This window comes from Siniperca chuatsi, linkage group LG18 (genome assembly GCF_020085105.1).
Source record: "Siniperca chuatsi isolate FFG_IHB_CAS linkage group LG18, ASM2008510v1, whole genome shotgun sequence".
In the NCBI taxonomy this organism is placed as follows: Eukaryota; Metazoa; Chordata; class Actinopteri; order Centrarchiformes; family Sinipercidae; genus Siniperca; species Siniperca chuatsi.
The window spans coordinates 24,401,456-24,428,608 of NC_058059.1; the positions used below are offsets into that span (position 1 = coordinate 24,401,456).

General features: G+C 39.0%; 2 protein-coding genes and 1 long non-coding RNA gene across 6 annotated transcripts in view; 1 reads left to right on the plus strand and 2 right to left on the minus strand.

The window, feature by feature from the left end:
• ror2 (receptor tyrosine kinase-like orphan receptor 2) overlaps positions 1–4,072 on the minus strand; it is a 79,106-nt gene extending 75,034 nt beyond the window's left edge. The window contains exon 1 of one of the 2 annotated variants that reach the window (XM_044173361.1): positions 1,746–4,072. In XM_044173361.1, coding sequence (XP_044029296.1) covers positions 1,746–1,863 — 118 coding nt within the window. In that variant the 5' untranslated portion in view covers positions 1,864–4,072. The remainder of the gene's footprint in view (positions 1–1,745) is intronic. The other variant, XM_044173360.1, reaches the window with a different exon arrangement.
• LOC122865234 lies at positions 123–4,516 on the plus strand. The gene is made up of 2 exons (XR_006375425.1): positions 123–1,609; positions 1,720–4,516. It is a non-coding gene; the product is annotated as an uncharacterized LOC122865234 (long non-coding RNA).
• sptlc1 (serine palmitoyltransferase, long chain base subunit 1) lies at positions 4,253–27,153 on the minus strand. 3 transcript variants are annotated; one of them, XM_044173362.1, is made up of 15 exons: positions 26,998–27,153; positions 24,953–25,060; positions 24,769–24,863; positions 18,316–18,409; positions 18,135–18,207; positions 16,374–16,506; positions 16,015–16,144; positions 15,727–15,816; positions 14,566–14,673; positions 8,745–8,840; positions 7,643–7,739; positions 7,383–7,437; positions 6,157–6,274; positions 5,881–5,954; positions 4,253–5,008 (listed from the first exon to the last, which is right to left on the minus strand). In XM_044173362.1, exons 1-15 carry the CDS (start codon positions 27,049–27,051, stop codon positions 4,915–4,917), a joined length of 1,419 nt encoding a protein of 472 aa, XP_044029297.1. In that variant the 5' UTR covers positions 27,052–27,153; the 3' UTR covers positions 4,253–4,914. The 3 variants fall into 3 exon arrangements, 2 of the variants coding, with proteins under 2 accessions (XP_044029297.1, XP_044029298.1); XR_006375424.1 differs by lacking the exons at positions 4,253–5,008; positions 5,881–5,954; positions 6,157–6,274; ... (1 more) ...; positions 7,643–7,739; positions 8,745–8,840 and adding exons at positions 9,880–12,211; positions 12,690–12,859; XM_044173363.1 differs by lacking the exons at positions 4,253–5,008; positions 5,881–5,954; positions 6,157–6,274; ... (1 more) ...; positions 7,643–7,739; positions 8,745–8,840 and adding an exon at positions 9,880–12,859.

Here is a 27,153-nt window from a genome sequence, read left to right on the forward strand (position 1 = left end):
CTATATGAAAGTGCAATGAGATAACTTCTGTTATGAATTGGTGTATATACATAAAATTGAACTGAATTGAATAGAGACTTGAAACAATACAAGCAGACAATATGTTTGCTGCTATGGATGACTTTACTCAACCATGTATCAAGGTTTTACAGGTTGATTTTTATAGTTCAACGAATGGAAGCCCATGGCTGCCTTAAAGGCAGGAAAACCAAGTTAAAACACCAAAACCATATGGTATGCTATAAGAAATGGGCGATCATTCAAAATTATTGCTCACATGTCATATGTTCATGTGATTTTCAGGTAGCCTATTTATGTGACATGTGGAACCTCCAATGTTAAAACAAAAATTTCACATTTAATAGCACATGTAACAGCGTTTTATAAATTCACATATTGAGATTTGTACATTAGTGATATCAGCATGTGTGATTTTCATACATGTATGAAATACATTCATACATGTGAAAACATTAATTTCACATGCATTTCTTGTAAGCATGAAAGTATGACATTCATTAATAACAATGTTTTCCAATTTGGAAAACAACACTTAATTTTGTGATAAAAAAAAAATTGAATTCCCCATAGAGGGATAAATAAAGTACTTCTTCTGAAATTGGTTTCAACCATATTGACCAGCCCTTAGACTTTTGGGCGCTGGTGCTAAAACATGAATATACACTAGAATGTCCTACAAGCAGTTATTTAGAAGATGAACCTCATTGTGTTCACCTTGTCTTATTTCTTTTCCTCTGCACTGCTTCTTCAGTCCTCAGTGAGGTCATAATAGAAATTCATGCTGCTTGCAGAGCCAAGAAGGGGAAAAGGGGGAGGGTGGGGGTGCTAATCATTTAGCCCCCTGCCCCCCACCTCCCGCTCCCCTTTCACTCCATACCAAATGGTAAGTCCTCAGAGCCAGCGCTGAAAACAGGAAATCTCCACAGTTCTCACCCCCGCAGGGGGAGTAAATGAATTAGCATGACTGACAAAAGACGCAAGATCACCTTGAGCTATGCATTCAATTAACATGACAACGACACAGTGGCCCTTTGAGTCTGAAACAAGCACCTTTTTTATGAAGACTAGGAGCTGCAAGGAACACATGTCAACAAGCTGAAAGAGGACAAAGAGTTTAAGTGATCACAGAAACGTATAGGGGAGAGAGCCCCCCCCCCCACACACACACCCCTTTCCCCTTAAAACCATCATAAGCATTTTCAACATTAAGGTGAAATGTGCACGAAACAAATAGCCTACTGTTAGGGGGCAAACAAGACAACTACAAAATACAACCGTCGGTTCTTAAATAAATGCTCAAAAGTTTTAAACACTTAATTAAGGGAGCTGCCTTTTATATTAAAGTGTGTGTGACTCAGAGTTTTAAGGTATTTACGCTGTTGTAAGGGATGCCATGTCTTGGTGAAAAGCATGAAATCTCCAGCTCCAAGCAAGACAATGGATCTGATACAACTCTGTGAACTTTTTACTTTAACTGCAACAAGAAAAAGTCCAGAGAAAAAGCTCCATCTATTGTGTAAGATCAACTCAGCGCACGAAGAAAACACGGGGACTTCTCTTTTTCAAGTTTCACAGAATGTGAAGGAAGGTGATGCAGAATTTGCAGTAACTTCACCATATATCAGTTTATTGCTTATTGACTGGGCTACATGTTGTGCTGTGCATAACTTCTTCTTAATCCGGAATTCTGTCTTTTAGAAGCTCGCAGTATGAAAGAGACTTACCGTCACATCTCAGATTTGGAAACAAGAAAAGCATCCAGAGCAAACTCTTCAGGGAGGTCATAGCGTCAGTTTTCACTCCCAAAAGTGTGCGGGAAAATAAGACGGAAGATAGTTTCATCCAGTTTTAGTAGCTGAGCTTCTTCTTCTGGATCTTCTCTTCTTTTTTGATTTCCAAGTCAGCAGCCAGGCCCGGAGAGAGAGCGCACTTTCCAGGTCGCTGAAGAGTCAGACATGAAGGTGCGGGACAGATGCGGGTTCGGAGAGGAAAACAAACCCGCGTTCATCCCGTGTACAGTCCGGCAGAGACGTTGGGAGCCGCGCGGCTTCTTCAGAGCTGTATTGATCCCAAAGTGGCTTCTGTCCTCGCGCTGGAAAAAAAAAAAGAACTAGCTTGGAAAACTGAAGCGGACGCACGCGCGTACTTACACGCACACACAGAAGTGCGGTAACGTTTTTGTAGAGGGCCCCATCTAGAGACGGAACGAAGGTAGCTGAACAGCCAGCCTACTACAAAACTTGAATGTTTTATTTGTTGTTGCCTAAATGGCGTACATTTAGTCGGTTGTAAACCTATTTAGTCTAAAGAAATCCTATTAGCAGTTTTGTTCCTGTATTTGTATTTGATTTTACATCTGACTTTAGGCCAATCAGGGTTCTGATATCCTCCAATCAGACTTGAAACTCACAGAGCAGAAATGTTGTTCTGTGTCTGCCATCAGGTCAAACATCTCAGTTGGCACATAAGACACATGGGCCTATGGTTATAGAGGTTGAGTGACTTAATCTAAAGGCATCTCAAATGTAATATACATGGTGTAAATGGCATCAGATGCCTTTAAATCTTACTGTTCAAGTTCCTGTTCAAGATATATTTATATTACATTTGACATTTGATATATTAGTTTGTGCCTTTTGTGGAAATTAGTTCCCTAATCTCTAAATTTACTAAATTAACTCTTGACCATTTCAGAATCAGAAATACTTCACTGATCCCCGAAGGGAAACTCTTTGGATTTCTTCCTCTCATAAAACAAATCCACACACTCACTTTCTGGAAGTTCTGTATTTACGAAAAACTCAGTCATCTCTGCAGCTGTATACTCTCAAAGTTAAAGATTACAAAATTAAGTTGATGACTTAGTCATGCTGAAGGACTGTACTTTACTTGAGTATTTCTATTTTTTGTTACTTACACTGAAAGGGGCATTTCTGCTGCATAATGAAGACTTTTACTTTTGATACGTAAGAACATCTTGTTGATAATATGCCCGTACTTTTACTTAAAGCAGAACTCTACAGATTTTACACGTTAAGATCAGTTTACTGGTAATGATGAACAGTTGTATAATGTCTTCTGTGGCTCTGGAGGAGCTTCATCTGAGAAAAGCCTGTGTTACAAACTCGAGGTGTGAGGTTTAAAAGACTTATGCTGTGTCCCAAATCCATACATACATCATCATAGTATACTGTTTTAGCAGTTGGTATACCAAAAATCAACACAGGCTACTTAACCATTTTATACTAACAGGAAATGTTAGTTGGATGTCAATCAAACTGCAATTATGGAACGTCACATCCAATTACATTTCACAAATAGACATCAAAATATTATATCTAGAATGCAATACTCACTTCTATGTTTTCCTAGATCTTTCCAGAGCTGTTTAATCACTGTGAAACAATTTACAGAATTTGTTTTGGAAATAAACAAACAATAAAACCAGTGTATTTATTTTCCAGCTGTGAGCAGGTCTTCCATTTCCTTTTTGCATTGTGGGAGAATAGTGTGCATCAACAAAACTCACTCAAAAATATTTAGTATGCATACTTTCTGGTTTTCCAGTGTAAACACACTACATCCTCAAAACCTGCTTAGAATTAGTGATAATTTGGGACACAGCAATTTACAAGACAAGGAAGGGCCAATGAAAATATGCTTTATATAGCATTATGGGAGACGTAGGATCCAGTGTTTTTGGACCAATACTAGAAGTTAAAAGTCAGGATGTTGCAACCTCTGCTGCATCAAGTTTGATCTGTTTTGTTTTTCCCCCCGTCTCTTGTTAGTCCCCCAACTTTATGGAAGTGGAATACTAAATTACTGGAGTAACCCTTTAATTAGCGCGTTGTCCTTGCAGATATGTGTAGTTCATATTGAATGGAGCACTGTAGACACTTTGTATTATATTGCTGTAATCAGCATTAAAGCAGAAACCTGTGGGGACCTTAGCAGCACATTTTGTAATTTGCTACTTGAGTGTAAAAAGACACTGGTCTGCAAATAGGAAACCCAGAATATTTCTGCTTATATATTTGTATCTGTTTGAACTCAGGTCACTACCCAGGTCACGTTGTGGGAAAAAAAATAAAAATCCTGTTGGGTTTTTGGTTGGTGGTCTTGTCAAAATATGAAATGGTTTTAGAGCTAAAAACTTCAAATCGTCTTAACCTAAAACAAATACATGATCAATCCACACACAAAAAAAAACAACACTCACTTTAACTACTCAAGTTAAATCAGATTTATTTAGATATTTACATTTCATGAAAGTAAAGTGGTCAGAAATGCAATGACCTCTAACAAAAGAGCAGTAACATCGACTGAAAAACAAAGAACAAAAAATCCAGGTGTAAAACTCAGTGTCTGTGGTAAAATTACCAGTGGCATATAAACTCACAACCATTGTGTACAGTTCATGTGCTAGTACTCTGCAGACATACTAAATAAAACAATGAGCACAATGTATCCTCTTTGGTCAGTACATGAAAAGCAACAAGTCATTTGGTCTGTGGAGTTCAGGTCTAGTTCTCACTGCAGCAGTTTTTCTTTATTAGTGGCCTGGGGCCATTATTGTTCACAGTCCTGCTGAATGCCCACACTTACATTCATAACAATATACAACACGTAGTACATGTAGTATGATTATGACACATGATAAATTAGACCAAAGGCAAAGAATTATTAAGTAACAAACAAAAGCAAGGCTAGGAGATATGTGTATTTATCAGAAAAGATCCTCATGACACGTTCAGTGTGCAGGGATGTGGATGAAAGTGTGTGGTCGGGAGTGTTCCCCTCACAGTGGTGTCCTACCCAGTCCACTGAGTGGACTCCTGCTAAAGCTCCAGTGATGTCTGCTTAGTTTCAGCAGTGAAAAACACTAGATTGTCATTTAAGGACAGCTGAAGCTGCCTCTTTGATACAAGACACGGCCTTCTGGATGTCCTCCTCCGTCTGTTCAATGGTGACCACCACTCTGATACTGAGGACACACAAGTGGAGCAGTGTCAAGGCTAACGTCATCTACACAAATGATGCCACTTAAAAATTCTGACACTCATTTCCATAGTAAAAATTTCACTGAACTTTACATGTTCTGCATTAACCCTGTATAAGTATGAAGCTTTTGCAAGAGTTGAATAAGGCTGGTCTTTGCGCTCATGTTTTATTCATTTATTCTTTTACTGGAGAATTACCACCATCTCTTCCCACATATCTTCTCTGCCCTTTCACTTTTCCAGTGGATGTAAATAGGGTCGGTTGACAATGAACACAGAATACTTTAATAAGAATAAGTATCGTGTCATGCTCTATTTTTCTTATTGTCATAAAATTCCCTGAAAAGACCAAAACCAACAATGTGTTAGTCTGTCTCTCAATACTTTGAGAGGTCAAAATAAACTACAGTGTGTGTGTGTTCATGCTAATAAAGGAACATGTTAGCCCATGCAACGATGTGGCTCATTGATGTGTTTTTAACAGTTTCGGACAACCATGGAGCTCTATGGTACAGGCTAATAAGATATATCAGGCTTTGATACACACACAACACGTGTTAGTGGATACATTCATCATTGGTTTGGCTCTGCACATGGTATTTGTTGATAAAGGGTAAGTGTATATTTCTCTTATTTACTACAACACAGCCTAATCATTACTGGTGCAGCCAATTGTTTTTAGAAGTCATATAATAGATTGAATAAAGATCGTGTGTAAGACAGCTGTGAGGGGTTAGAATTAGTATTGTACAGTGGGAAAGCGGGACACATATGTAAGAAAGTACAAGAAGAGACTCAAGACAATTATTTATTTTGATACACTGTATCAACTGCACAGTAAGGTAGAGGCCCTTACCTGGGTGGGGGGAGGAAACGCTCCTCTTTCTCCAGGTAACGAGCAAGGGTCAGGGCCACTTGTCTTTCCAAACACTGATACAGAAAACATGAAACCTACTATGAGACACTAAAACTTTGACAAAGCTGAAATTGTTATGAGGAGCCTTGTCAAAAAAGAGTTTCATCTTGATATTGTTTGGAACTTCTGTGTATGTTTTAACAAAATAGAGGTTTCGGACTAGAAATTAAAAAATTACTGGGAGTGATGCAATCAGCTGAAACAGAGAAGACTTACATAATCTACAATGGTGCGGAGCAGCTGCATGTCAGAGTCTCTGGAGCCTGAACATCTCTCCAGCTGTAAGTGAAGAGCCGGTGCAAACGATACTCCTACTAACTTCAGACCTGGAGTTCTGTCATACGTGGATAATCAGGTCAAACAAAAATCACAACATACTGGGAAAAGCAAGACTGAAACTTCAAAGATCATTTCGATTGTAAAATGCTTTGTATCCTTGTCCCTGCTAACTCCCTCTGCTGGCCTGGATATGATGTGGACAGTCATGTGTTTCCTCTGATACACTGGCAGCTGCCACCTGCTTTCATTTTCTCCTGCCAGCAATGAGCTTCACTGGGGGGCTGTAACCTGTGTGGAGGTTCATTTATGTGCCTGGTCCAAATAATGATGCTGCAGCAGAGAAGCTAGTGGAGAGTTACAATGACGTCCTCTCTTGCTCCACAGAGTCTGTGTCAGTGGAACAAAGCCTGACTTGCTTACTTTTAGTACATGTGCTCCTCAAGGATGTGCTCTTTCTCCTGTACTGTTCTCCTTGTATACAAATAACTTTTTGATCAAAGAACAGAGGTTTTTGTTTGTTTAAGTATGCATAATACGGACGGATGAGTTTTTCTGCTAGGACTATTGGTTGAAGAGAAAACACTTCTGGAACTGTAACTGAGTATTCATCCCACAAGAGGTAACCCGCATGTGAGGAATTATTCTAAAGCCTAATGTTATCAGCACAAAAAAGTAATTAACAGGCCTATTTAATAAGCATCATTGTCTGCTTCGATCATAAAACACTGGACTGGAGCTGCTGTGAGTCATCAACAGTCAGAAAAAATAAGCAGGAGGCCACTGAGAAAAACAGAAAGGTGAAATCAGCTGCTGCTCTTTTGCCTTGTGTTGTGCAGAACAGAGAGCTGCTGTAAAGTAACTTTGTAAAGCATCTTTTAATTTGTTGTTATATGCAGCACTATATATTTTGCACCTGCTTTTTTTCCCCCAGACAATTTTTACAGACTATTATTTCAGACACAGTTTCCTGCAGTGGTCAGTCTGTGGTGATAAATCAGGTGTGGTCCATATTTTGCACATAAATATCCCCCTTAGTCAGTTTCACCAGCAGCAGTCAAATTTAAACTTTTAGATAAATTCACACATAAATAGATGTCTTTATTCAACCAACACTGACAGACTGTAATCACAGAAAAAAGACATCCTAGTATAGATAAACTTACCCCTGTAAAGCCTTGCAAACAAGTTTGCACTTTTCCCTCAGGACAGTGAAAATATCTGCAAAACAGATGAAGATAGATGGAGGAGTGGGAACAGATCTGAAAACCAAACTGTTTCTTACTAAAATAAATTTCTAATCAGCGGGAATTAGAAAAGGAAAGCACTTACTCAAATTAATACCTCTCTACAGTTGAGGTAAATAAAATGGCCCCAAGATGGAAAGATGCATAGAGGAGAAAGCAGTTAAAGACAGAGCCTGTACCTGGATCCTCCTCCATGATGTTGAGGGCCTCGATGGCAGCAGCAGCCAACATGGGAGGCAGGGAGGCAGAGAAACAGTAGCCCTGGCCTGACAGACGCTACAAAACACAGGAGATGTGGATGTCAGTAGGATTAGTATTTTGACACTGGTCACACTGGTGTAAATGTAAAAAGTAAAAACCAATGCCTATAAATTGGCCAAAATTAAAAGTAGCAAATAGAAAATAACTGACTGCATTTGATTTCACCCCCTTCAAGACAATATTTAGTAGAAGCACCGTTTACAGCACCAGTTACAGTCCATGTGGACAAGTTTTATTTTATTTGTCCAGTTTCATAGGGAGTCTCAGTGAACAGCTATTCTGAAGTGGACTGGACTGAGGTTTGGACCAGGATGTTAACATTCTTTACAGGTTTACAGATTGTTGTCTGCTGTAAACTGTTCACACCCCTATAACTCTGTTTTTGGATACTTCTTAAAAGGTCCCCTCAATAAGACTAGTTTATTGTTGTACCATATTAAAAGTAATAGACCAAAAATCTAGATGCCATCAAGGGAAAATATTAGGAATCCACAAAAAAATATGTGCAATAATTATAGATGTCCATGCAGAAAAACAGTCCATGCACTATTTTAGAAAACCAGCTGGGGAACAAACCATTATGATGAGTAGTAGCATAATTTACGCACATTAGGGCTACTGAACAATAACATATTTATACCGTGAAGATCGCATCTACTCACAATAACTTGTGATAATTGTCAACAACTGACTGCAATAAATTAACAAACAAGCCAGTAAAAACCAGCAAAAGATCAAGATTATCTTAAACATGCAGTACTGCAATAGACTTTCTTATAGTGGACATACTGACTTGTGGCATGGCTTACTGGCTCACCTAAATGGGAAGGAGCCTAACTAATGTCATTAGTTACATTTGTGGATATAATCTCTCAGACTATGTGTCAAAGCTTTATGTGGGCAGCCATACATGCATTAGCTTGATTACCAATTTAATCGAAACTTTGCTCAACCCTTGCAGACAGAGCAGACAACTTTAGTCATTTATTTAACATGTATCAGTTCTCTTGTTGTATTTACCTGGTGGTCGATGACAAAGGAGCGTCCGCAGCAGAAGCCTCCGATGGAGGCAATAGCGTTCTCCATGTTAGCACTGATCAGGTCAATGTCATCTATCTGCATGGTGCAGAAATGGTACCATGTTACACATGAGACACATATACACAATGGAAACAAATATGCCCAAAATGTTTTCAAATTTGAGAGACTGACCAAGCATACTCTGGATCCAAATGCCATTTGTGTCATCTCTTTGTTTATTGGAAAAGTTTATCAAATCAAATATATTAGTAACATTCTTACAATAAGTCATTATTGAAAACAATGAATTCAACTATTTTTTATCAGCACACATGTTGCTGCACACCAGAGGAAGGCAGACAGGTGTAGGCATGAGGCTTAGAGCCTAGCATTAACAAAAAGGGAAGTTAATAACATAAGACAAAGACACTGGGATAAACATATTGTATTGTAGCCTTTAAAAGAAATGTTTTGGCTTTGCTTTTTGATAAATATTATGAGCATATATTTTGGTATTCAAATTAATATTGATATGAATTTGTTTTATAACTTTGGGTTGCATTTGTTTCTTATATTATAGAGACTTAGCGCGCATGTCATGCACCGCCCCACCGTTAGCTATTTGATGCAGGTAATGTGGGTGTGGTTTCAGTAAAAATGTGCATTTGCATCTAAAAGCTACAAACCACACATTTGAAGACAGTGAGCTGAAGATTCTAAGTAGAGAGAAGCGTTGGTTCGAAAGAGGAGTCAAAGAAGCCATTTTTGTGAAAAAAGAAAACCCCTCTTTGAACAGAAATGGTGGTCTGAGATTCAACTTGCCAACGGTTTACCACAGTGTATTAACACCATGGTCAAGCCAATCATATGCTAATCAGGTACTTAACAGTGATGACGGAGGTGCAGCCAGAAAACAATAGGCCTAATTACTGGGCCATCATGAAAACAAAAGAAGGTCAGTTTCAGGTGAAACTAGGCAGGGTAAACAGCAGACTCTCAGGAAGAGTCCTCCCTGAGGGCAGGGCTTAAGCATCACAGAGTAGCTTGAGTTCTCAGACCATTTTCACAATTGAGAATGACTTCCGGATGGGAGCTGAAACGTCTTGATTCTGAAAACAGTGTCCAGATGACTACGACTGAAACCTTTTCTACGATTGAACACTCCTGGACGAATGAGGGACTACACCGTCTTTCAGTAAAAATGTTGGGCAACTGAAGCCGTGGTTGAGATAGTGTTTTGACCACAATTTGACTTTTTATGACATGAATGGATTTTTGTTTTCATTTCTTTATGAAGTTAATTTAGAACAATGTTTGGAACATTTTTGAGTTTGTTAAATAAATGAATTTAATTTTTGAAGTGATGAGAAGTTCTTGGAAGTGAGTTGGAACTGACCACTTATTCAGTGCCTGCGGTTTTTAACGTCGAAAAGCTGGCAAATTTAAGTCGAGCCGCCACGCTTACAATGGATTGCAATGAATGAAACGCATGCATGCTCAATCAAAGTTTGGAGTGTCTTTGTTTGCTTCTTGGCAACACATAAGAGTTTCAATGCAAAGTGAATTAACTATATCAACTGAAGTGATTCAGTTGATATAGTTAGCAGTTCAGCAGTTTTGGCGAGCCAAGCTAATTGATGGGATGATGCTGAAAGATCTGAACTGTTTTCATCTGAAACACTGGTAGGACTGAGCCCAACCAATTTATTGGTCATTTTGGCCCATCGCAGATATATCTGTATCGGCGTGTACGATATCCAATATGAGCCAATAGAAAACGGTTTTCTTTTCCTATATTAGGCAGTAAGAAATACCTGAGTAAATATATTGGTGTCACTACAACATTTATCCAGCAGAGTGCACTGTCACTATAGTGACAAGCAATGTAACACGAGAAAGAAGAAGCAGCTCTCAAGAGCACCCCAATAAGACCAATAAAATACAGCTGGTAATGTAACAGCTCACTAATGGTTAAAACTGTTAACCAGCATAAAAATGAAAACTACCAACATAAACCACCATGTTCTGAACAGACACATTACAAACACTAAAAGTAACATTTGCATTTTGGAACATAAGGCAGCTAACTTAAACTGCTTTCAGCACTAAGCAGTGCATGCTGGGAACTGTGGACCGGATACGTTGAACGTTTCCCCTGAACGTTAATAGCAGAGGCGCTGTTTATCTCTTGACTCGGCAGCAGAGTTAATGTTTGTGACAGTTCACATTAACAGTGAAATATTGCTACAGATGACATGTTTAGATAAGCAAGAAAAAAGTGTTTCTGATTGGAGTTCAATCGATTGAAATAATGGTTCAGAATCAGAACAAAGCTGTAGCATGAATCTCATAGCTTGATAGAGTAGAGAATATGTGGTTTAGTAGAGAGCAGTGGTGGAATGTAACTAAGTACATTTAGTACTGTACTTAAGAACAGTTCAGAGGTACTTGTACTTTACTTGAGTATTTCCATGGCATTTTCTGCTACTTCAGCAACTGACATACTGAACAGTGCTGATGTTATTTAGCTATTTATTTTATTCTTACTATTTATTTTATTTTTATTTATTCTTTATTTTCTCAGTGTACATTTCTAGAATTGGTTAAATGTATATTTAACAATATTCCTTAATAAAGTTATATGTTTAAGAAATTAGCCTTCTGAGTACCTTTGCATAGCCATATTGGTGTAAAATTGGTGCACAATCCACACAGAAAAGATCTATTTTCATTCCCACTTCAAAAATTCAAACAGTTCATTACTATAGTCATTGTTTATTGTGTTGAAGTTAATTTTATTTATCTGTTGATAGATATTTGGGAATTGAAACTATTCCAGGTATTTTTTGATAAGTTCAAAGGTGTTTTGATACACTGATGTTAAAAGGTGTGTTGCTAATATACAAAGGGTCATAAAAAGCATAGTGTGTGAATAAGTCTTGTTTGGTAGCCTAACCCTGGGATAAATGCCAATATTGGATAAACTTAGATTTTAATTTGATCCATAACTAAGTGACTACTAACCATTGTTTGTAAGTGTTGTTTGGTTATACACTGTGAGTGAATCCATTCAAAAAGAGAAGCAATACATTGTTTACGGTTATTATATGTTTATTTTTGTTTTCTTCTCTTCATACAAACAGTCAATGCATTGACAACTTTTTTAAAAACCGTACCTGTTGGTCTATGTGTCTTCTTTACACTTGCTACTTAATACTCATTTCTCCTGTGAATGAATCTACAGTCTCGTGTTAGCCCATGTGGTCACTGATTTAGATGTAGTGATACAGGCATCTGTACCACCCAGTGTCTACTATAGTAAACAAGAGCTGAGCCCGGTTACATGTGCATCATTGTGTGCCGCTGTAGCTCTGTCCATCTCCTTCAGCTCTGCCATGGCGGTAGTTATTGCAGCAGAAGCGTGTTCCATCCTCGTCCTCTCAGTTTTCTGACCAGAACACTGTAGCCTAATAATAATTATAAAATAAATAAATCAATCAAGACGACTCACAACAACAAACCGGGGCAGGCAAGTTGCCTTTGTGTACACCAGGGGTCTCAAACTCATATCAGCATGGACCGAGTGCATGCATGCTTTTGTTTAAACCATTCCATACAGCAGCTGATCTCACTCCCAACTTCAACAAAGTAAAATCCAGCTGGTGCAAGGTATGGTTGCAACAACAAGCTGCATACACTGAGCCCTCGAGTGGTCCAGAGTTTGGTTTGCTGGTTAAACCACAGCTAGCAAAGACATTGGGGGAAAAAAGTTTCTTAATACTTAAATACTAAAATTAGCTTGCTAGCTCAGTCTTGTTACACTTTACTCATTGTAACCACATCACAGGCATACACTAGGCCCTCAATGGAATGAGTTACACACAGAAACAGGCATGTTTGGGGCCTTTACTTAAAACAAAAAAAGAATAAAGTAGTTTAACTTACCGCTTGATTGTGAAGGCTGTGTCCTGGTGGTCTCTGGTCCATCTTCCTCAGCTGATTCATCCTCGATCAGACCCTCCGTACCGTCATCTGCCTCCAGACCCTGCGTAACCTCCGCTCTTACGTTACCTTCGGTGTCCCGTTCTATTTCGCAATCTTCCTCCACAGTCAAGCTGGGAGAACATGAAGACGACGAGACCACCACTGAAGAACTAGACGCTAAAGAGCCTAACAGGGCTGGCTAGTGCAGAGCTCATAGAACGGCCAATCCACTCATCCCATTTCACCTCTGTTCTTCTGCGCCTTTAATTTGTTTATTACATGCACATCACACGTTTCTCACTGTGCCAGTAACTGTTATTTCCTCTTCCCCTCAAATCAGGAGAAGCTCTCTCACCTTGCTGTCTTGCCAGTGTTGCATCTTGCATCATAAGAAGAACAAAAACGCTGTTGCACAATGTTCCCATAGACTGTAAAAAACAATAAATAATGTTCCTGGCTATTTAAGCGCCAATGTCCAGAACTTCAACGCACATCATAGCATCACGCCAAAAACTGTGTGTCCACCCAGGTGTCATGTTTCCATCACTGCTGATCGGAGCTGGAGCCGATAAATACCCGTAATTTGACCCGGGAATGAATGATGATTGTACCTTTTCCCACTGAAGACAAAAGCCAGATGTTATTGGGCGTTAATGGGTTTTTTGTTCAGTGTGAAAGGGGCTCAATACTACCACCCAGTGTATTCAAGGAGGAGGACTTGTAAATCCACAGAAGATGGAAGCAAGTGCAATACATCGCTGATTTGTTTTGGAAAAGCTGCGTCAGGGGCACACCGGTAGTTCACCTGGTAGAGTGCGTACCATGTTTCAAGGCTGAGTCCTTAACGCAGCGGCCTGGATTCCACACAGTGGATATTTTACAAGCACGGACCAGGTAAAGCAACACTGAAAAGTAGTTTATGAGTAAACACTAAAATAAGGTGGAGATTTAAGTAGAAATAAGAAATAACCTAGTAGAGATAGAAATATATCCCCCTCCACGCCACAGTTACACTGTGTCATTCTGTGGGAAACACTATTTGTTAAGTTCTAAGCTGCTCTCAATAACCAAGCGTAGGCTGCTATGGTTTAAGCTGTGTCTCTAAGAGAGAGAGTGGAATATGTTGCCTGCCAATAAACAGCTGTCAAATCATGATACTTTCTCATCTCTGAATTTTAATTCTTAATATACAATGTTGTTAAGAATAGTTAAATAAATAAATAAATAAATAAATAAATAAATAATGCTACACAATAAATAGAAGGCTTTAAATAGACCCAGCGATTGGTAATCGGCCCCAAAAATCCTGATCGGCGCACTCTTAGCATACACGCTGCCACACGTGGTAGTTTGATGAACTTGAAAATGTTTTGTTTCTTTGGGTGGACTAATCTCATCAGTAAGTTTTCATTTTGAACCTTACAGACTAATCACATTATTGAGACTGGACTTCAAATAAGTTGACAATGTTTAATGAGAAATGTGGGGAACATTTTTTGACTGATACTAAGTTATAACGGCTTCTGGTAATCATTATTTGTTAATTTTTTTATTACAATTTGTTAAATAAATGAATTTAATTTTTGAAGTGATGAGAAGTTCTTGGAAGTGAGTTGGAACTGACCACCTACTCAGTGTCCGCTGTTTTTAACGTCGAAAAGCTGACACACATTGTTTTATTATGAATTTTATGAGTGTAGCTGTTGAGCTACTGATATGACTACAGCAGAGCTCCCAACAAACAAAATAGTGTTAGTCAGTAAATTTTTAATCAGCTGCTTAGCCTTTTACTGTGCCAATATACAGTATTTCTTTATTTTAAGCTGAGTGTACTTACATTGACCCCAAAGTGTTCTGTGACTCCTCGGCCGTGTTCTCCCAAGACACCAAAAGACATGCTCTCCTCCAGAAAGATCCGCACCTTGTACTTGTACTTCAGCTTTACCTGGGAGGTTACACAAACACAATAAATAGGCAACAGAACAGAGACATTTAGACATATGACAGCCCTGGAGTAATCATGCCATGTTAGATACATTTTCCACATTTGTGACTAATGCAACAGCGGTTCAGGCATCGACACTCTGTTATCTATAGTATGAGCTGTACATCTTTAATCTTGACCGCTTATTGTGCAAAGGCTGACTGTGAAGCTGACACGTAGTTGTTCACATGTGCAGCTGCTTTTGTAATTGTGATTAACAGTAATGGCTACCTAAATTGCTGGAGCAACAGTGGCAAACACATAATTAAGTAATGTGGTGTGGGCGACGTCTAATATGTGTAGAATTACTCCAAAAAGGAGAGGCATTTTTGCCATTTCAAGCTTTGGATTTTACCAGCTGATTGCTTAGTTGCATCAATTAGGCTGCTAATGTCACCAGCCCAAACTGTTCGGAAGATAGAAAATCAACATTGCTCAATGCTGTCAACATCATGAAAACAACTGCAGTTCCTTACTTTTAGACCACTGTTTGTAAATGCTACTGGCAAAGGATTCTTCAGATCAGCTAGATAGCAGTTTGAATGTGTTACATAAAGGTAAATGTTCATACATAGCAATGTTGGGTCCTCTTGAATCTTCACTTCATTTGGAAATAAGCCATGTTTAGTTTTGCCTGTAATCAGCATTACAACCAGTGGGAAATATGTTTTTAAAAAAACCATAACCTCTCACACAAAAAAGGAAAACTGCGGTTACAACACCCGTACTACACTGACTGAAGGACACTTAAGATATTTGAGCAACAATAGGAACTGTAGTCCCAAAAATGATTGTTGTCCACCAATGCTTTCTTTTACCTGAGTAAAACAATTTGAGGCTGAAACGGTCTCATGTCCATGATTTCGGAATGAGACAGAATTGTACTGTTGATACACTAAATCACGGGGCCCTTGACAGCTCTTATTGAGGAATAATCAGTTTAAAAATCAAGGAGATTAGGTTTAGTGTGGAGAATAATTTGCAACCTTTGAGGTCCATTCGTTTTCTAATTACCAGTTCAGGGAGAGGACAGATGTCTGCAGTGTTGATGTACAGCCCCTCCACTACAATGAACTTCCGGGTCACTCGAGCTTTACGAGGATTCTGCAACAGAAACAAAGTATGTTAGTGTATGAGACGTTGACAAGAAAGACAGTAAGACATACAACATTCATTAAAAAAAAACAGGTAAAAATACAATTTGCAGTTCAAACATTCTGGGCTACACTTACAAGCATGAAAGCACAGTGTGACACCCACCCCCAATAATTATTTTCTCAAACTTAACAACCCTGTACTTACCTTCTGGTCCTCCAGCTCCTGCTCTTTGAGCAGCCTCTCCAAATCCTCCATGTCATTGTGTTTGAAGTATTTGATGAAGCTGCGGGACGCTTGAAGACCCTTCTGGATGGAGAAGCAAGCCGCTTCATCCCTGAACACACAACACAAAACTAAAAACATGAAAATATGGAACACAAATCCAACGAGTCATGCTTACAAATAAACATATGCAGGCTGCAGATGGTAGATGTGTTTTTCTACACTGAACCATTAAAGAACTAAGCCTGATTGACAGTAATTGTATAGGGTGTTTTTTTAAATCTGATCGCTGAATCCTGGTTTAATATTGCTTAAGACATGTTAGTACAGACAGTACTTACACAAAGATGATGTCCCCCCTCTTGGAGTAGGCAGGGATTGCACTAGCAATGGTTGCAAAGCCATACGAATAGATGATGGCCTCTTCTGTTTTCATGAATTTGGCCAGACGACTCTCCAGCTCCAGATGAACATCTGGGGGAGGGAAACAAGAAAGTAGTTGAAACTAATAAGTTACACCAGAGTTCACTGTTAATTTGCATTTACTATGACAGAACATATTCAGGCTTGCAGAGAATACAGTAGCTTGTTGCAAGGCAAAAATTACCCTGATTCAGTGAAGATATAAGGCATTTAATGTAATGCTGCGTGTAAATAAAAGACAGTCATTTTAAATATGATTATTATCCCAACCACTATAGTATAATAACCACTGTGCCCTAAAGGTATCCTGTGGAGTTTTTGACTGGTAACACTATGAGCAATGGTTTTATAAGTCGGTGTCTGTTTTGTTTCTGTTTCATGCACATTGGTGAGGCGATACACATTCCTGCCTAGAAATGCAAAGAAGACAAAGACTGTTAGCTGGCAAACATGGATGTAAACATCACAGGTTTCAAACTATTTAAAAAACACTGGCTTTGCAAGTGTTTTATGGAGGAAGGAAATGTATTCAACAGTTGGTTTTGGTAAAAAACACAACTGTGTTTATTTACAAGAAAACTCCACAAGGTGCCTTTAAGATGTGGTTAATTCCTCTTATGATGGTTCCAACAGTTAAGGTGAAAAGCCTCAACTTCATTCCAAATACAAAGCCAATGATTTTTTTTCTACAAGAATAGCAAATGTATCTGCTTCTAATGTACATCTTAGTGGAGTTTGCATAAATTACTATTCCACAGCAGAGTTTCTCCAAGGTGTGAGGGTTATTTGTGGAGGTCGGTAGGGGGTCAAATAAGATATAATTTTAAAAGTACATTAACCGCAAATGTACAAATAAAGATGTAATTAATGATAAAATAATTATGGTCCCTTTTTACAGAAACCTTAGTTTTTAAGGTGGAAGTATTTCTGGTGTTGGAATTAATGCACTCTGTGCACTTAATTGTGGAACAGGAAAAGTTTTTTGGCTATCTTGATAAAAACCAAGGACACAGTCATAATTGGAAGTCTGTACATATGAAGAGAAAAAAACGGAAAAGCTGAGGCTGGGAGCTTAACGGACTGTTGAAATGTGAACTACAGGTAAGAGGTTCTGTAGGCTTCGTGACCAACAGGATTTATAGGCTATTAAGCAGGGAGTGTGCCGTTGATTACAGCCACCAGCAGTAATTTTGGACTGGATAAAATACTGTCCAGAACAATGCCTCTCTCGTTCTCGTTAACTACACTCACCCTGATTAATCGTAGGTTGTTAATTAATCCAGACAGATCATAACAGGACTTTATTGGTGGTAATACACCAGAACAAACACTCTTCACCAATATCTGCGACAGCATCTCTGTTTCTTAACTTTATCAAATCGATTCAACATTTCATGATGAATTTATGTTATTTCTCATTCTGTAGTGGGTAAAACTGTGGCGGTGCACCACAGATGGCTCTATGTAGGGAAAACACTGGATTGCAAGACAAGACTTAAAGAGCATTAAACAGGTCTCAGTCTATCACTGTCAGCCTTGGTGGCTGCTACCAGTTGGTCCCACCTCAGTCTCTGTGTTTTTCTACAGTCTAGTGAATTATCTGGATATCAGATATTGGAATGTTAATAGAAGAACATATAAAATAGAATAGAAGAAACACAGAAGAATTTTTCACTCACCAAATGTTCCATAGAAGCCTCTTGGACCGCATGTGCCCACACCATATTTCTTCAGTGAGGCCAAAGCTTTTTGCTGTAATGAGGAGAAGAAAAATTATTTATTCAAAAGTTCCAAGCACACACAAAATGAAGGAAAAAACTACAATTACAGGTAGTAATGGCTTAAATAATAAATACTGACCTTAACCCGCTCATGGTCGAGGAGACCAAGGAAGTTAAATGATGCAAAGTTAATACACTCTTTTCCATTGATTATGATTTTGTGGCTGGGAGGTCTGTAATGGAAAACAATGTGTTTAAATGCTTAGCTTATTGTAAAACACACTGTAACAGTGTATAGAGTTCAGAACACAAAACAACATCTAGTTTTTAAATAAGGACCATGCCATTGTCGTACATTTTCAGTCCAATTACATACTATCGAAACTATAATAGTTCCTACATGAAACTACTCTCAACAAATCTGTGGATTATCTTCAGTAACCGGGTCATGATTTCTGGAAAGAGACATTGATGTTGAGTTTTTCAAATTTATTTTTTTGGCACTTTGATCACCACCAGAGCAGTGCCATATAGTCCCATTATATTAAAAAAAAATAATAATCTACGGCCGGTATCTCTAAAACTTGGCACCTCACACCAAAACAATCTAGATGGATAAATAGCACTAAAAGGTGAGAGGAAAAATTTGTATTTTGATTTTGGGTCCATTTAACATCAACTCACTGAGACATGAAACATGCTAAAGTTGGGTAATCCATTACAGTGAGCAACATGACTACTTTTATTGTGCTTTCATTATTTTGTTGCATGGTGATGTTAAGTTTCAAACAAATCTGCACAAAGAAATTGCATAATGACTGAGTGATAAAGTAATGTAAAGAACACATGAAAGTTCATTCTTGACCTTAGAAATCCCCATGGGATGTGGTTAAAAGTTCAAAAAAGCACTTAAGTGAACCATGAGTTAAGATTTTTTTTTGTCACATTACACAAATTGTTGTGAGATGGCTATAACCTGCAGGAACACTGGCATGATTAATGTTGTAAAGAAAAGCAAGTGGCAAACACAGACACCGAGCATGTCTGAAAGTATCTGAGTATCCATTTCCTCTTTTAGTTTGGTTGATTTGGCCATTGAGAACAGTACTATTTAAACACAGGTGGCAGATAACAGTGAATGAGAAGGAGAGGAATGAGATGAATTTTCAGAACAAAACCAACGCATTTTTTTGAGTCCGATATCAATTTTGTTAGGGGTTCTTGAACATTTGTTTCTTTAAAAAATTGTAACCCAGATATGTAGTGAGCAGGACATTTTACAGTGTGAAAATAAAGTGCTCACTGGTGGACAGACTTTGTAATGGAATGGCTGAAGAAGAACAAAATGAAGACTTTGGAGTGGCCTAGTCAAAGTCCTGACCTGAATCCTATTGAGATGCTGTGGCATGACCTTAAAAAGGCAGTTCATGCTCGAAAACCCTCCAGTCTGGCTGAATTACAACAATTCTTCAAAGATGAGTGGGCCAAAATTCCTCCACAGCGCTGTAAAAGACTCATTGCAAGTTATCGCAAATGCTTGATTGCAGTTGTTGCTGCTAAGGGTGGCCCAACCAGTTATTAGGTTTAGGATGCAATCACTATTTCACACAGTGCCATGTAGGTTTGGATTTTGTTTTCCCTTAATAATAACAACAACCTTCATTTAAAAAACTGCATTTTGTGTTTACTTGTGTTATCTTTGACTAATATTTAAATTTGTTTGATGATCTGAAACATTTAAGTGTGACAAACGTGCAAAAAAAAAAAAAAAGAGAAATCAGGAAGGGGGCAAACACTTTTTCACACCACTGTATATCTGTGATAAGCTATAATCAGCCGATAATGTCAGCCATGTCAGTTTAATGGGGTTCTAGCTAGAGAGCAAAGCAACTAGAAAACTACCTCATACCACCATTCTACTAAATGTGTTATTTTAAAGTGGTCATATTATGCTCATTTTCAGGTTCATAATTTAATTTTAGGGTTGTACCAGAATAGGTTTACATGGTTTAATTTTCAAAAAACACCATATTTTTGCTCATACTGCAGCACCTCTTTTGACCCTGTGTCTCGAACGCTCCGTTTTAGCTAACAAGTGAGGCATCTCACTTCTATTCGATCTTTGTTGGGAGTTGCACATGTGCAGTACCTAGGTAAGGACTACTAGCCAATCAGAAGCAGAGTAGGTAAGGTCCTGACAAGCAAGGTAGTGTGATCCAAAACAAAGATGCTTCAGCCGGTAACTATATGGCTTCAGTTCAGCTGTACATGTTCTAACAACCCAAACCACCTTCACAACAGATACTGGAGCAAGATATTTCAGAGTGGTAAATTATTCATTTGTAACTAATTTATCTTTCTTAGATAACGTTGTTAGGTTGAATATCGGTCAATCCATGTTGAAGTTGCATGTGTTGTAGTTTAGAGTATGTATCTATAATATATCAATTGGACTGGGACCACATCTGTTTGGAACATTATGGGGCTCCAGGGTTAGCTATGACATGTAAAGGTCGACTCAGGTTCGAATCCCCCTCGGGGCGCAATGAGCAATGACCCATCATCCAGTGTGGGTCCTTAGGCAAGACCCTTCACGCTACTGCCTACCTCATGCAATGACAATGCATGAAAGTGACAATGAAAGATATGAGATGCCGGCTCAGACGTCGCCTGGCCAAACAAGGTCTGAGTCAGGTGCTCTCAAACTCGATGAGGCTGTGGAAAACCACCCTTGAGGCCACTTGCACAAGTGTCCATCAAATGTGGCATACACCAAGGAGATGCTCTGTCCCCACTGCTGTTCTGCATAGGTCTGAACCCCCTCAGCCAAATAATCAACAAGACTGGCTATGGATACCGACTCAGGAACGGGGCCACCATCAGTCACCTCCTCTACATGGATGACATCAAGCTATACGCTAAGAGCGAGCGGGACATCGACTCACTGATCCACACCACCAGGATCTACAGCTCTGACTGATGTCATTCAGGCTTGAGAAGTGCAGTCGAATGGTGAAGAAGAGAGGGAAGGTAGTCCACACAGAAGGGGTCTCACTCCCAGAAGGAACAATAGCAGACATTGAGGATGGTTACAAGTACCTTGGAATACCACAAGCAAATCGCAACCTCGAAGAGGTAACAAGGAAAACAGCAACTGCCAAATACCTCCAACGAGTAAGGCAAGTCCTAAGAAGTCAGCTCAATGGCAAGAACAAGGCCCAGGCAATAAACAGCTACGCCCTGCCAGTGATCAGATACCCTGCGGGAATAATAAGGTAGCCAAAGGAAGAGATACAGAACGCAGACGTTAAGACACGAAAGCTCCTCACCATGCATGGAGGGTTCCATCCCAAATCCAGCACCCTGAGACTGTACGATAGCCATAAGGAAGGTGGCTGTGGACTAGTGAGTGTGAGAGCCACTATCCAGGATGAAGCATCCAAGATCAACAAGTACATCAAAGATAAGGCCCCAACAGATGACGTGTTCAGTGAATGTCTCAGGCAATGGTTAACAGAGGAAGAGGTGCTGGAGGAGGGACCATCATAGGAGGACAAACCCCTACATGGGATGTACCACCGGAACATAACTGAAGTGGCTGATATCAAGAAATCCTACCAATGGCTAGAGCGGGCTGGACTGAAGGACAGCACAGAGGCACTCATCATGGCTGCACAGGAGCAGGCCCTGAGCACCAGAACAATAGAGGCCCAGATCTACCACACCAGACAAGACCCAAGCTGTGCAAAGAGGCCCCTGAGACAACCCAGCACATAACTGCAGGGTGTAAGATGCTGGCAGGGAAAGCATACATGGAGCGCCATAACCAAGTGGCTGGCATAGTGTACAGGAACATCTGCATGGAGTATGGACTGGAAACCCCAAGGTCAAAGTGGGAAACACCTCCAAAGGTGGTAGAGAATGACCGAGCCAAGATCCTGTAGGACTTCCAGATTCTGACAGAACGGTAATGGCGAACCAACCCGACATCGTGGTGGTGGACAAACAGCAGAGGAAAGCCGTTGTGGTTGACGTGGCAATACCAAGTGATGGCAACATCAGGAAAAAGGAACATGAGAAACTAGAGAAATACCAAGGGCTCAGAGAAGAGCTGGAGAAGGCTTGGAAGGTGAAGGCGACAGTGGTCATCAGAGCACTCGGGGCAGTGACCCCCAAACTGGAGGAGTGGCTACAGCAGATCCCTGGAAGAACACCAGTATCTTTGAGTCTTCCTTGTAATGGAAGCTTATATTACATCCCACCTGATTAAAGGGTAACTCGTGACTCTGTGTTTGTACTGTCTTGTCATCTCTTGGCAAAGAATCTTAGGTTTTAAGTGTGCACTGTCTCTAAATCACAGTAAGAACTTTATTGACTACCTGGGGGGTATCTAACGTTATTTTAATTTCTTATTTAGGTGTACTTGTGGAAACTGCTCAATTCGTGATTTGACTGGCGCTCTTTTAATGACGTCATCTCATTGCGCCCCCTGCGTCTGCTATGGTTTAATGGCACCTGAGTGAAGAATTAGGGCCACAAGTTGTTTATCTCAAGGAGCTTAACTACTATTATTCGCATAAAGGTAGTGGATGGAAACGCACATCGCATTGCATTTACTTTTGGTGCCAATAACAGGTCTTTTTCATCATTGATCATTTACAGACAGTCTTTTGCTGATAAATTTCAGTATGTTTAAACCCAGTTTAGAATTGTAGAAAAGGTTTCAGTCGTAGTCATCTGGACACTGTTTTCAGAATCAAGACGTTTCGGCTCCCATCCGGAAGTCATTCTCAATTGTGAAAAAATTGGACGGGAACTGGAAATTTAAGATACTCTGAGTTACATAAGCCCTGCCCTCAGGAGGGAATCTGCCTGAGTATCTGTTAATAGCTAGTTTCACCTGAAACTGACGCCTATCACATGCCTGATTAGCATGTGATAGGCGTGACCAAGGTGATAATACACTCTGATAGACTTTGGGCAGATTAAATCTCAGACCACCATTTCTGTTCAAAGAGGGGTTCTCTTTCTTCACAAAAATGGCTTCCTTGACGCCCCGTTCAAACCAACTCTTCTCTCGTCTTAATTCTGATTGAACTTGATTGAACAGTGTCCAGATGACTACGACTGAAAACTTTTCTACGATAGAACACTCCTGGACGAATGAGGGACTACACCGTCCCAGTTTAGAATTGTTGTGCAATATAATCAGACCAAGCAGCTGATATGTCATGTATTTGCTAAATCATTATTTATTCTCAAACGCATTTTTTGGATAAACTCTTTATGGACAAAAAGAAAAAAAACACAATGTAAAACCTTTTTAGCTATATATTGTGGCCATTTTGACAAATTTTGTAGCTTCCATCTAGCTCTTCTAATTAAATAATTTGCATTAAAATACTTAGATGCTTGAATATTAACTTTTGAAAATAAAAACAAGTGTCCTTCTACATTAAGTGTCTTGGACCAGCTCTTCTTCTTCATAAGGTGTATGTATATTATTAAACTATTATTAGGCTCATACTATAATAGTGGCATAAAATGAACAGAAAAAGAAAATTAAATCATTAATCGCAATTATTTGTATGACAATTAATCGTCCACAAAAATTTCGTGATCATGACAGAGTAATTGTGCAGATGTCGTCTAAATTTGTTTGTGGTTGCAAAGTGTGTAACCCCTTAACAGTTTCCCTTAATTTCCCCCTTAAGTTGTTTTAAGGTTAAAATCATCTTCTTCCACTGTGTCTGACAGTACATTGTGTATCATGTTATTGTCGCTTTTCATTGAAGCTAAATCATGTTTACACCGAGTTAAATATTCAAACCCTAGAGTCAATGTTTTTATTGCTGCAGCATTTCATAAGATTGAAATCTTCTGCATGTCTGCAGCATCATTTTTATTGTTGGAAACTTTGAGATCTGCACTAGAATCTAAAATAGTTCTGTGGATTTAACTGATTTTTGCTGCATGCGTTTGTACTGAATTTAGACTACACTCAGTTGTCAGTTTATCAGGTACACCCAGCAAAAACTAATGCAGTCTTATACAACAGTTCTGCAATAAATCCTACCTTCATGAAGGTTATACATTTGTCCTGTTTTAGAGAGATGTTGATTAAAATGGTCATTTTGGAGGATGTAGTTTGCGGTGCTGTTGAAATGTATTGTGTTATACTAACAGGTGCATCTATTATTGTGTCCACCCCAATTATATCACTGACAATATGTATAATAATATTAGGTATGGAAAACTACCAGTACATTCAACACAATTAAGATATATATCAAATATATTTTAAGACTTCTATTTTTATTTTATTTTCAATGATTAACTTAATTTATAGAGTGAGGCTTGATATTGCTCTCAAATTGCAAAATTCTGTTCAGAACTAGTCAGATAAATACTGCATCACAGGGTCAACTCATATTGCATTTGATCTCCTCGCAGCCCAGGAGTGATGACAGAGAACACTTCTGTGAGCTGTCTGTGAGCACACTTAGATGGACCCTTGGTCCTTGTAGACATTTGGCTTCAGCCAATATTTAAAATCACTAAATAAAGCAGAGGGGTGTCCTGTGTATTTTACCCTGTGACAACACCATAGTTGAGGGAGGGATGGTCTTTGAAAACAGGAGGAACAAGAGGCTCTGGCTGCCACTCCTCAATCAGGTCCTCCTTTTCCTGTAACATGGAACCACATGACAGCTGTTTGGTGACATACACAGAAACACTAATGCGGTTTGTTCGTCACTGCACTGTGCTGAGTTTACCTTCTCGGTCAGTTTATACGTCTCATGCAGTTTGTAGGTTTTGGAGAACAGAAGTCTGATGATCCACAGTATGAGGATCCCCTCCAGAATCAGGTGATAAGCAGGAGCCTGAGAAAGACAGGGATATAAACATTATTTTGGTGTCAGATTGGTGAACGGGTGTGGAGTGTCGTTAAATCCTGTCGATTTTATAACTATAACCCAGAGCAAAAATTACATAAAAATATTTTGAACTAGAATTTAGAATATTTAGAATCCCATCTTTGAATTGTGGTAATCTATGTCTAATAACTTATCATGTTGACCAAACCAACATGGCTTGACATCTGTAAGATTTACTTTTATTTTTTCCCCCAGTTGCCATTTGATCTTTTAGCAGGGACAGTTTATTGTATCATGAAATTAAAGTAACCATTCCACTTCAATATTCAATTTCAAGTTGAACACGTCTAAAACTAACTGTCATCGTTTCTTTGCATTCTTGTCACACAAAATGCACTAGATTAGAGAGTCGACCAGTCAGAGACTTCACTTGGACTGGACGAACTAACTTTTCAGATTACACATCCAGCAAAATAAAAAGAATGCATAGCGCATTCGCATTCTGCAGTAATTCCCTCAGGTATATTGTCCAGCATTGTCTCATTCTATAATGATGTCATAAAACCTGCCTTTTATAATTCGATGTTTGAGGTGTCTCTGAATTTTTTTTAAAATTATTACATTTTCTAGTTTTTAAGCTCATGTTTTCTAATATTTATTCATGTCAGACTTTACATGTCTGTCTGGACATGGTTTTCTCTCAGTCTAATTGATGTTAGACTGAGAGAAAACACCAGAGACAATGATAGAAGGACGTTCAGGACTTGACAAAGTCTAATATGTTGAATTTTATTAAATATAGTAGAATGTTGTCACTAAACCAAACCAAACACTGTACAATACATAACTCACACATTACTTAAATAGTGAGGGAAATTCTGGGAAATAGGTGTTTTAGTAAATGCATTTTTTGAGAGTTTTAAAGTAAGAAAGTAAGACATGTCATCATCCTATACAAAATTCCATGGACATGTACAAGGATGCCAAACATATGTAGCACGTCTCCTATTGCAGTCCTAAAAGCATATAGAATAGAACCCCACCTTCAGCTTAGTCACAATAAACCAAAATTAGTAATGTCATACACCTGGCATGTATGTTTAGTTAGGTCTGAAGTTAGACCACAGCACTTTTCAGTAACACAAACCCAGCAACTGCAGCAATTAGAAACAAATGACACTGACAAAAGACATTATAAAGAGACAGTGGATTGTCATGCCACCGTTTTGTAAATCGTTCTGGACAACAGTGTCTACTAAATCTCTTTATTATAAATGAAGCAGACAGGTGACATAAGGCCATCAGCATAGTTTGGGAGTTTCTCTGCTGCAGCTTTATACGACATTCTGGTTTGGTCTAAAACTATAGAACCTTTACTATAAAACCGGACATCTACCTAAAATACCAATTGTACAGATTTTTAAGGACAAAAACATCCTTAAATGTATTCGTGTACAATTATGTAACTTAGTAGCCTAAGTAACGTTAACGTTACATGAATTTTCACGCTCACTAGGCAGCAAAGTACAATTTGTAGACATAAATAATCACGTTACACATTCAGCTTCACTATTAATCTTGGCTTCGACGCTGTAACTCGTACAATTAATTTGTTTCGATCCCATTTTCTACTTTTGTGGCTAGTTACAGACGAAGCTAAGGAATTTCAAGAATCAGGCAACTTCCTTGTCATTTTGCCTCTTCGCGTTGACTGGTCCATACGTGAACAGTAACACCGCGAGCAGCTAACACACAACAGGCGATTGGCTGCGAGTGTATCAAACACCTTCCCTAGGCCACGGATACTTCCTGACTGAGAAGTTTACAATTAACAGCGTAGGACAAAATTAAAACATCAAAGTGTAGCTAAACGTACGAAGAATCTACTTGGAAACGTCATAAAATGATTTTATCCGATAGAGTTGTAGAGAGGAGAAACTTACCTCATAAAATGCCTGCACCATTTCCACCAACACCCATTGCTGTCCCGACGCCATGTTTGTTTTCCTTCCGCAACGTCACCAGTAATGCGGCATTTAGGTCCAAAGGAAAATAGTAGACCGTCCATAGAACACAATGCACACTCAGCTTCCATCGTG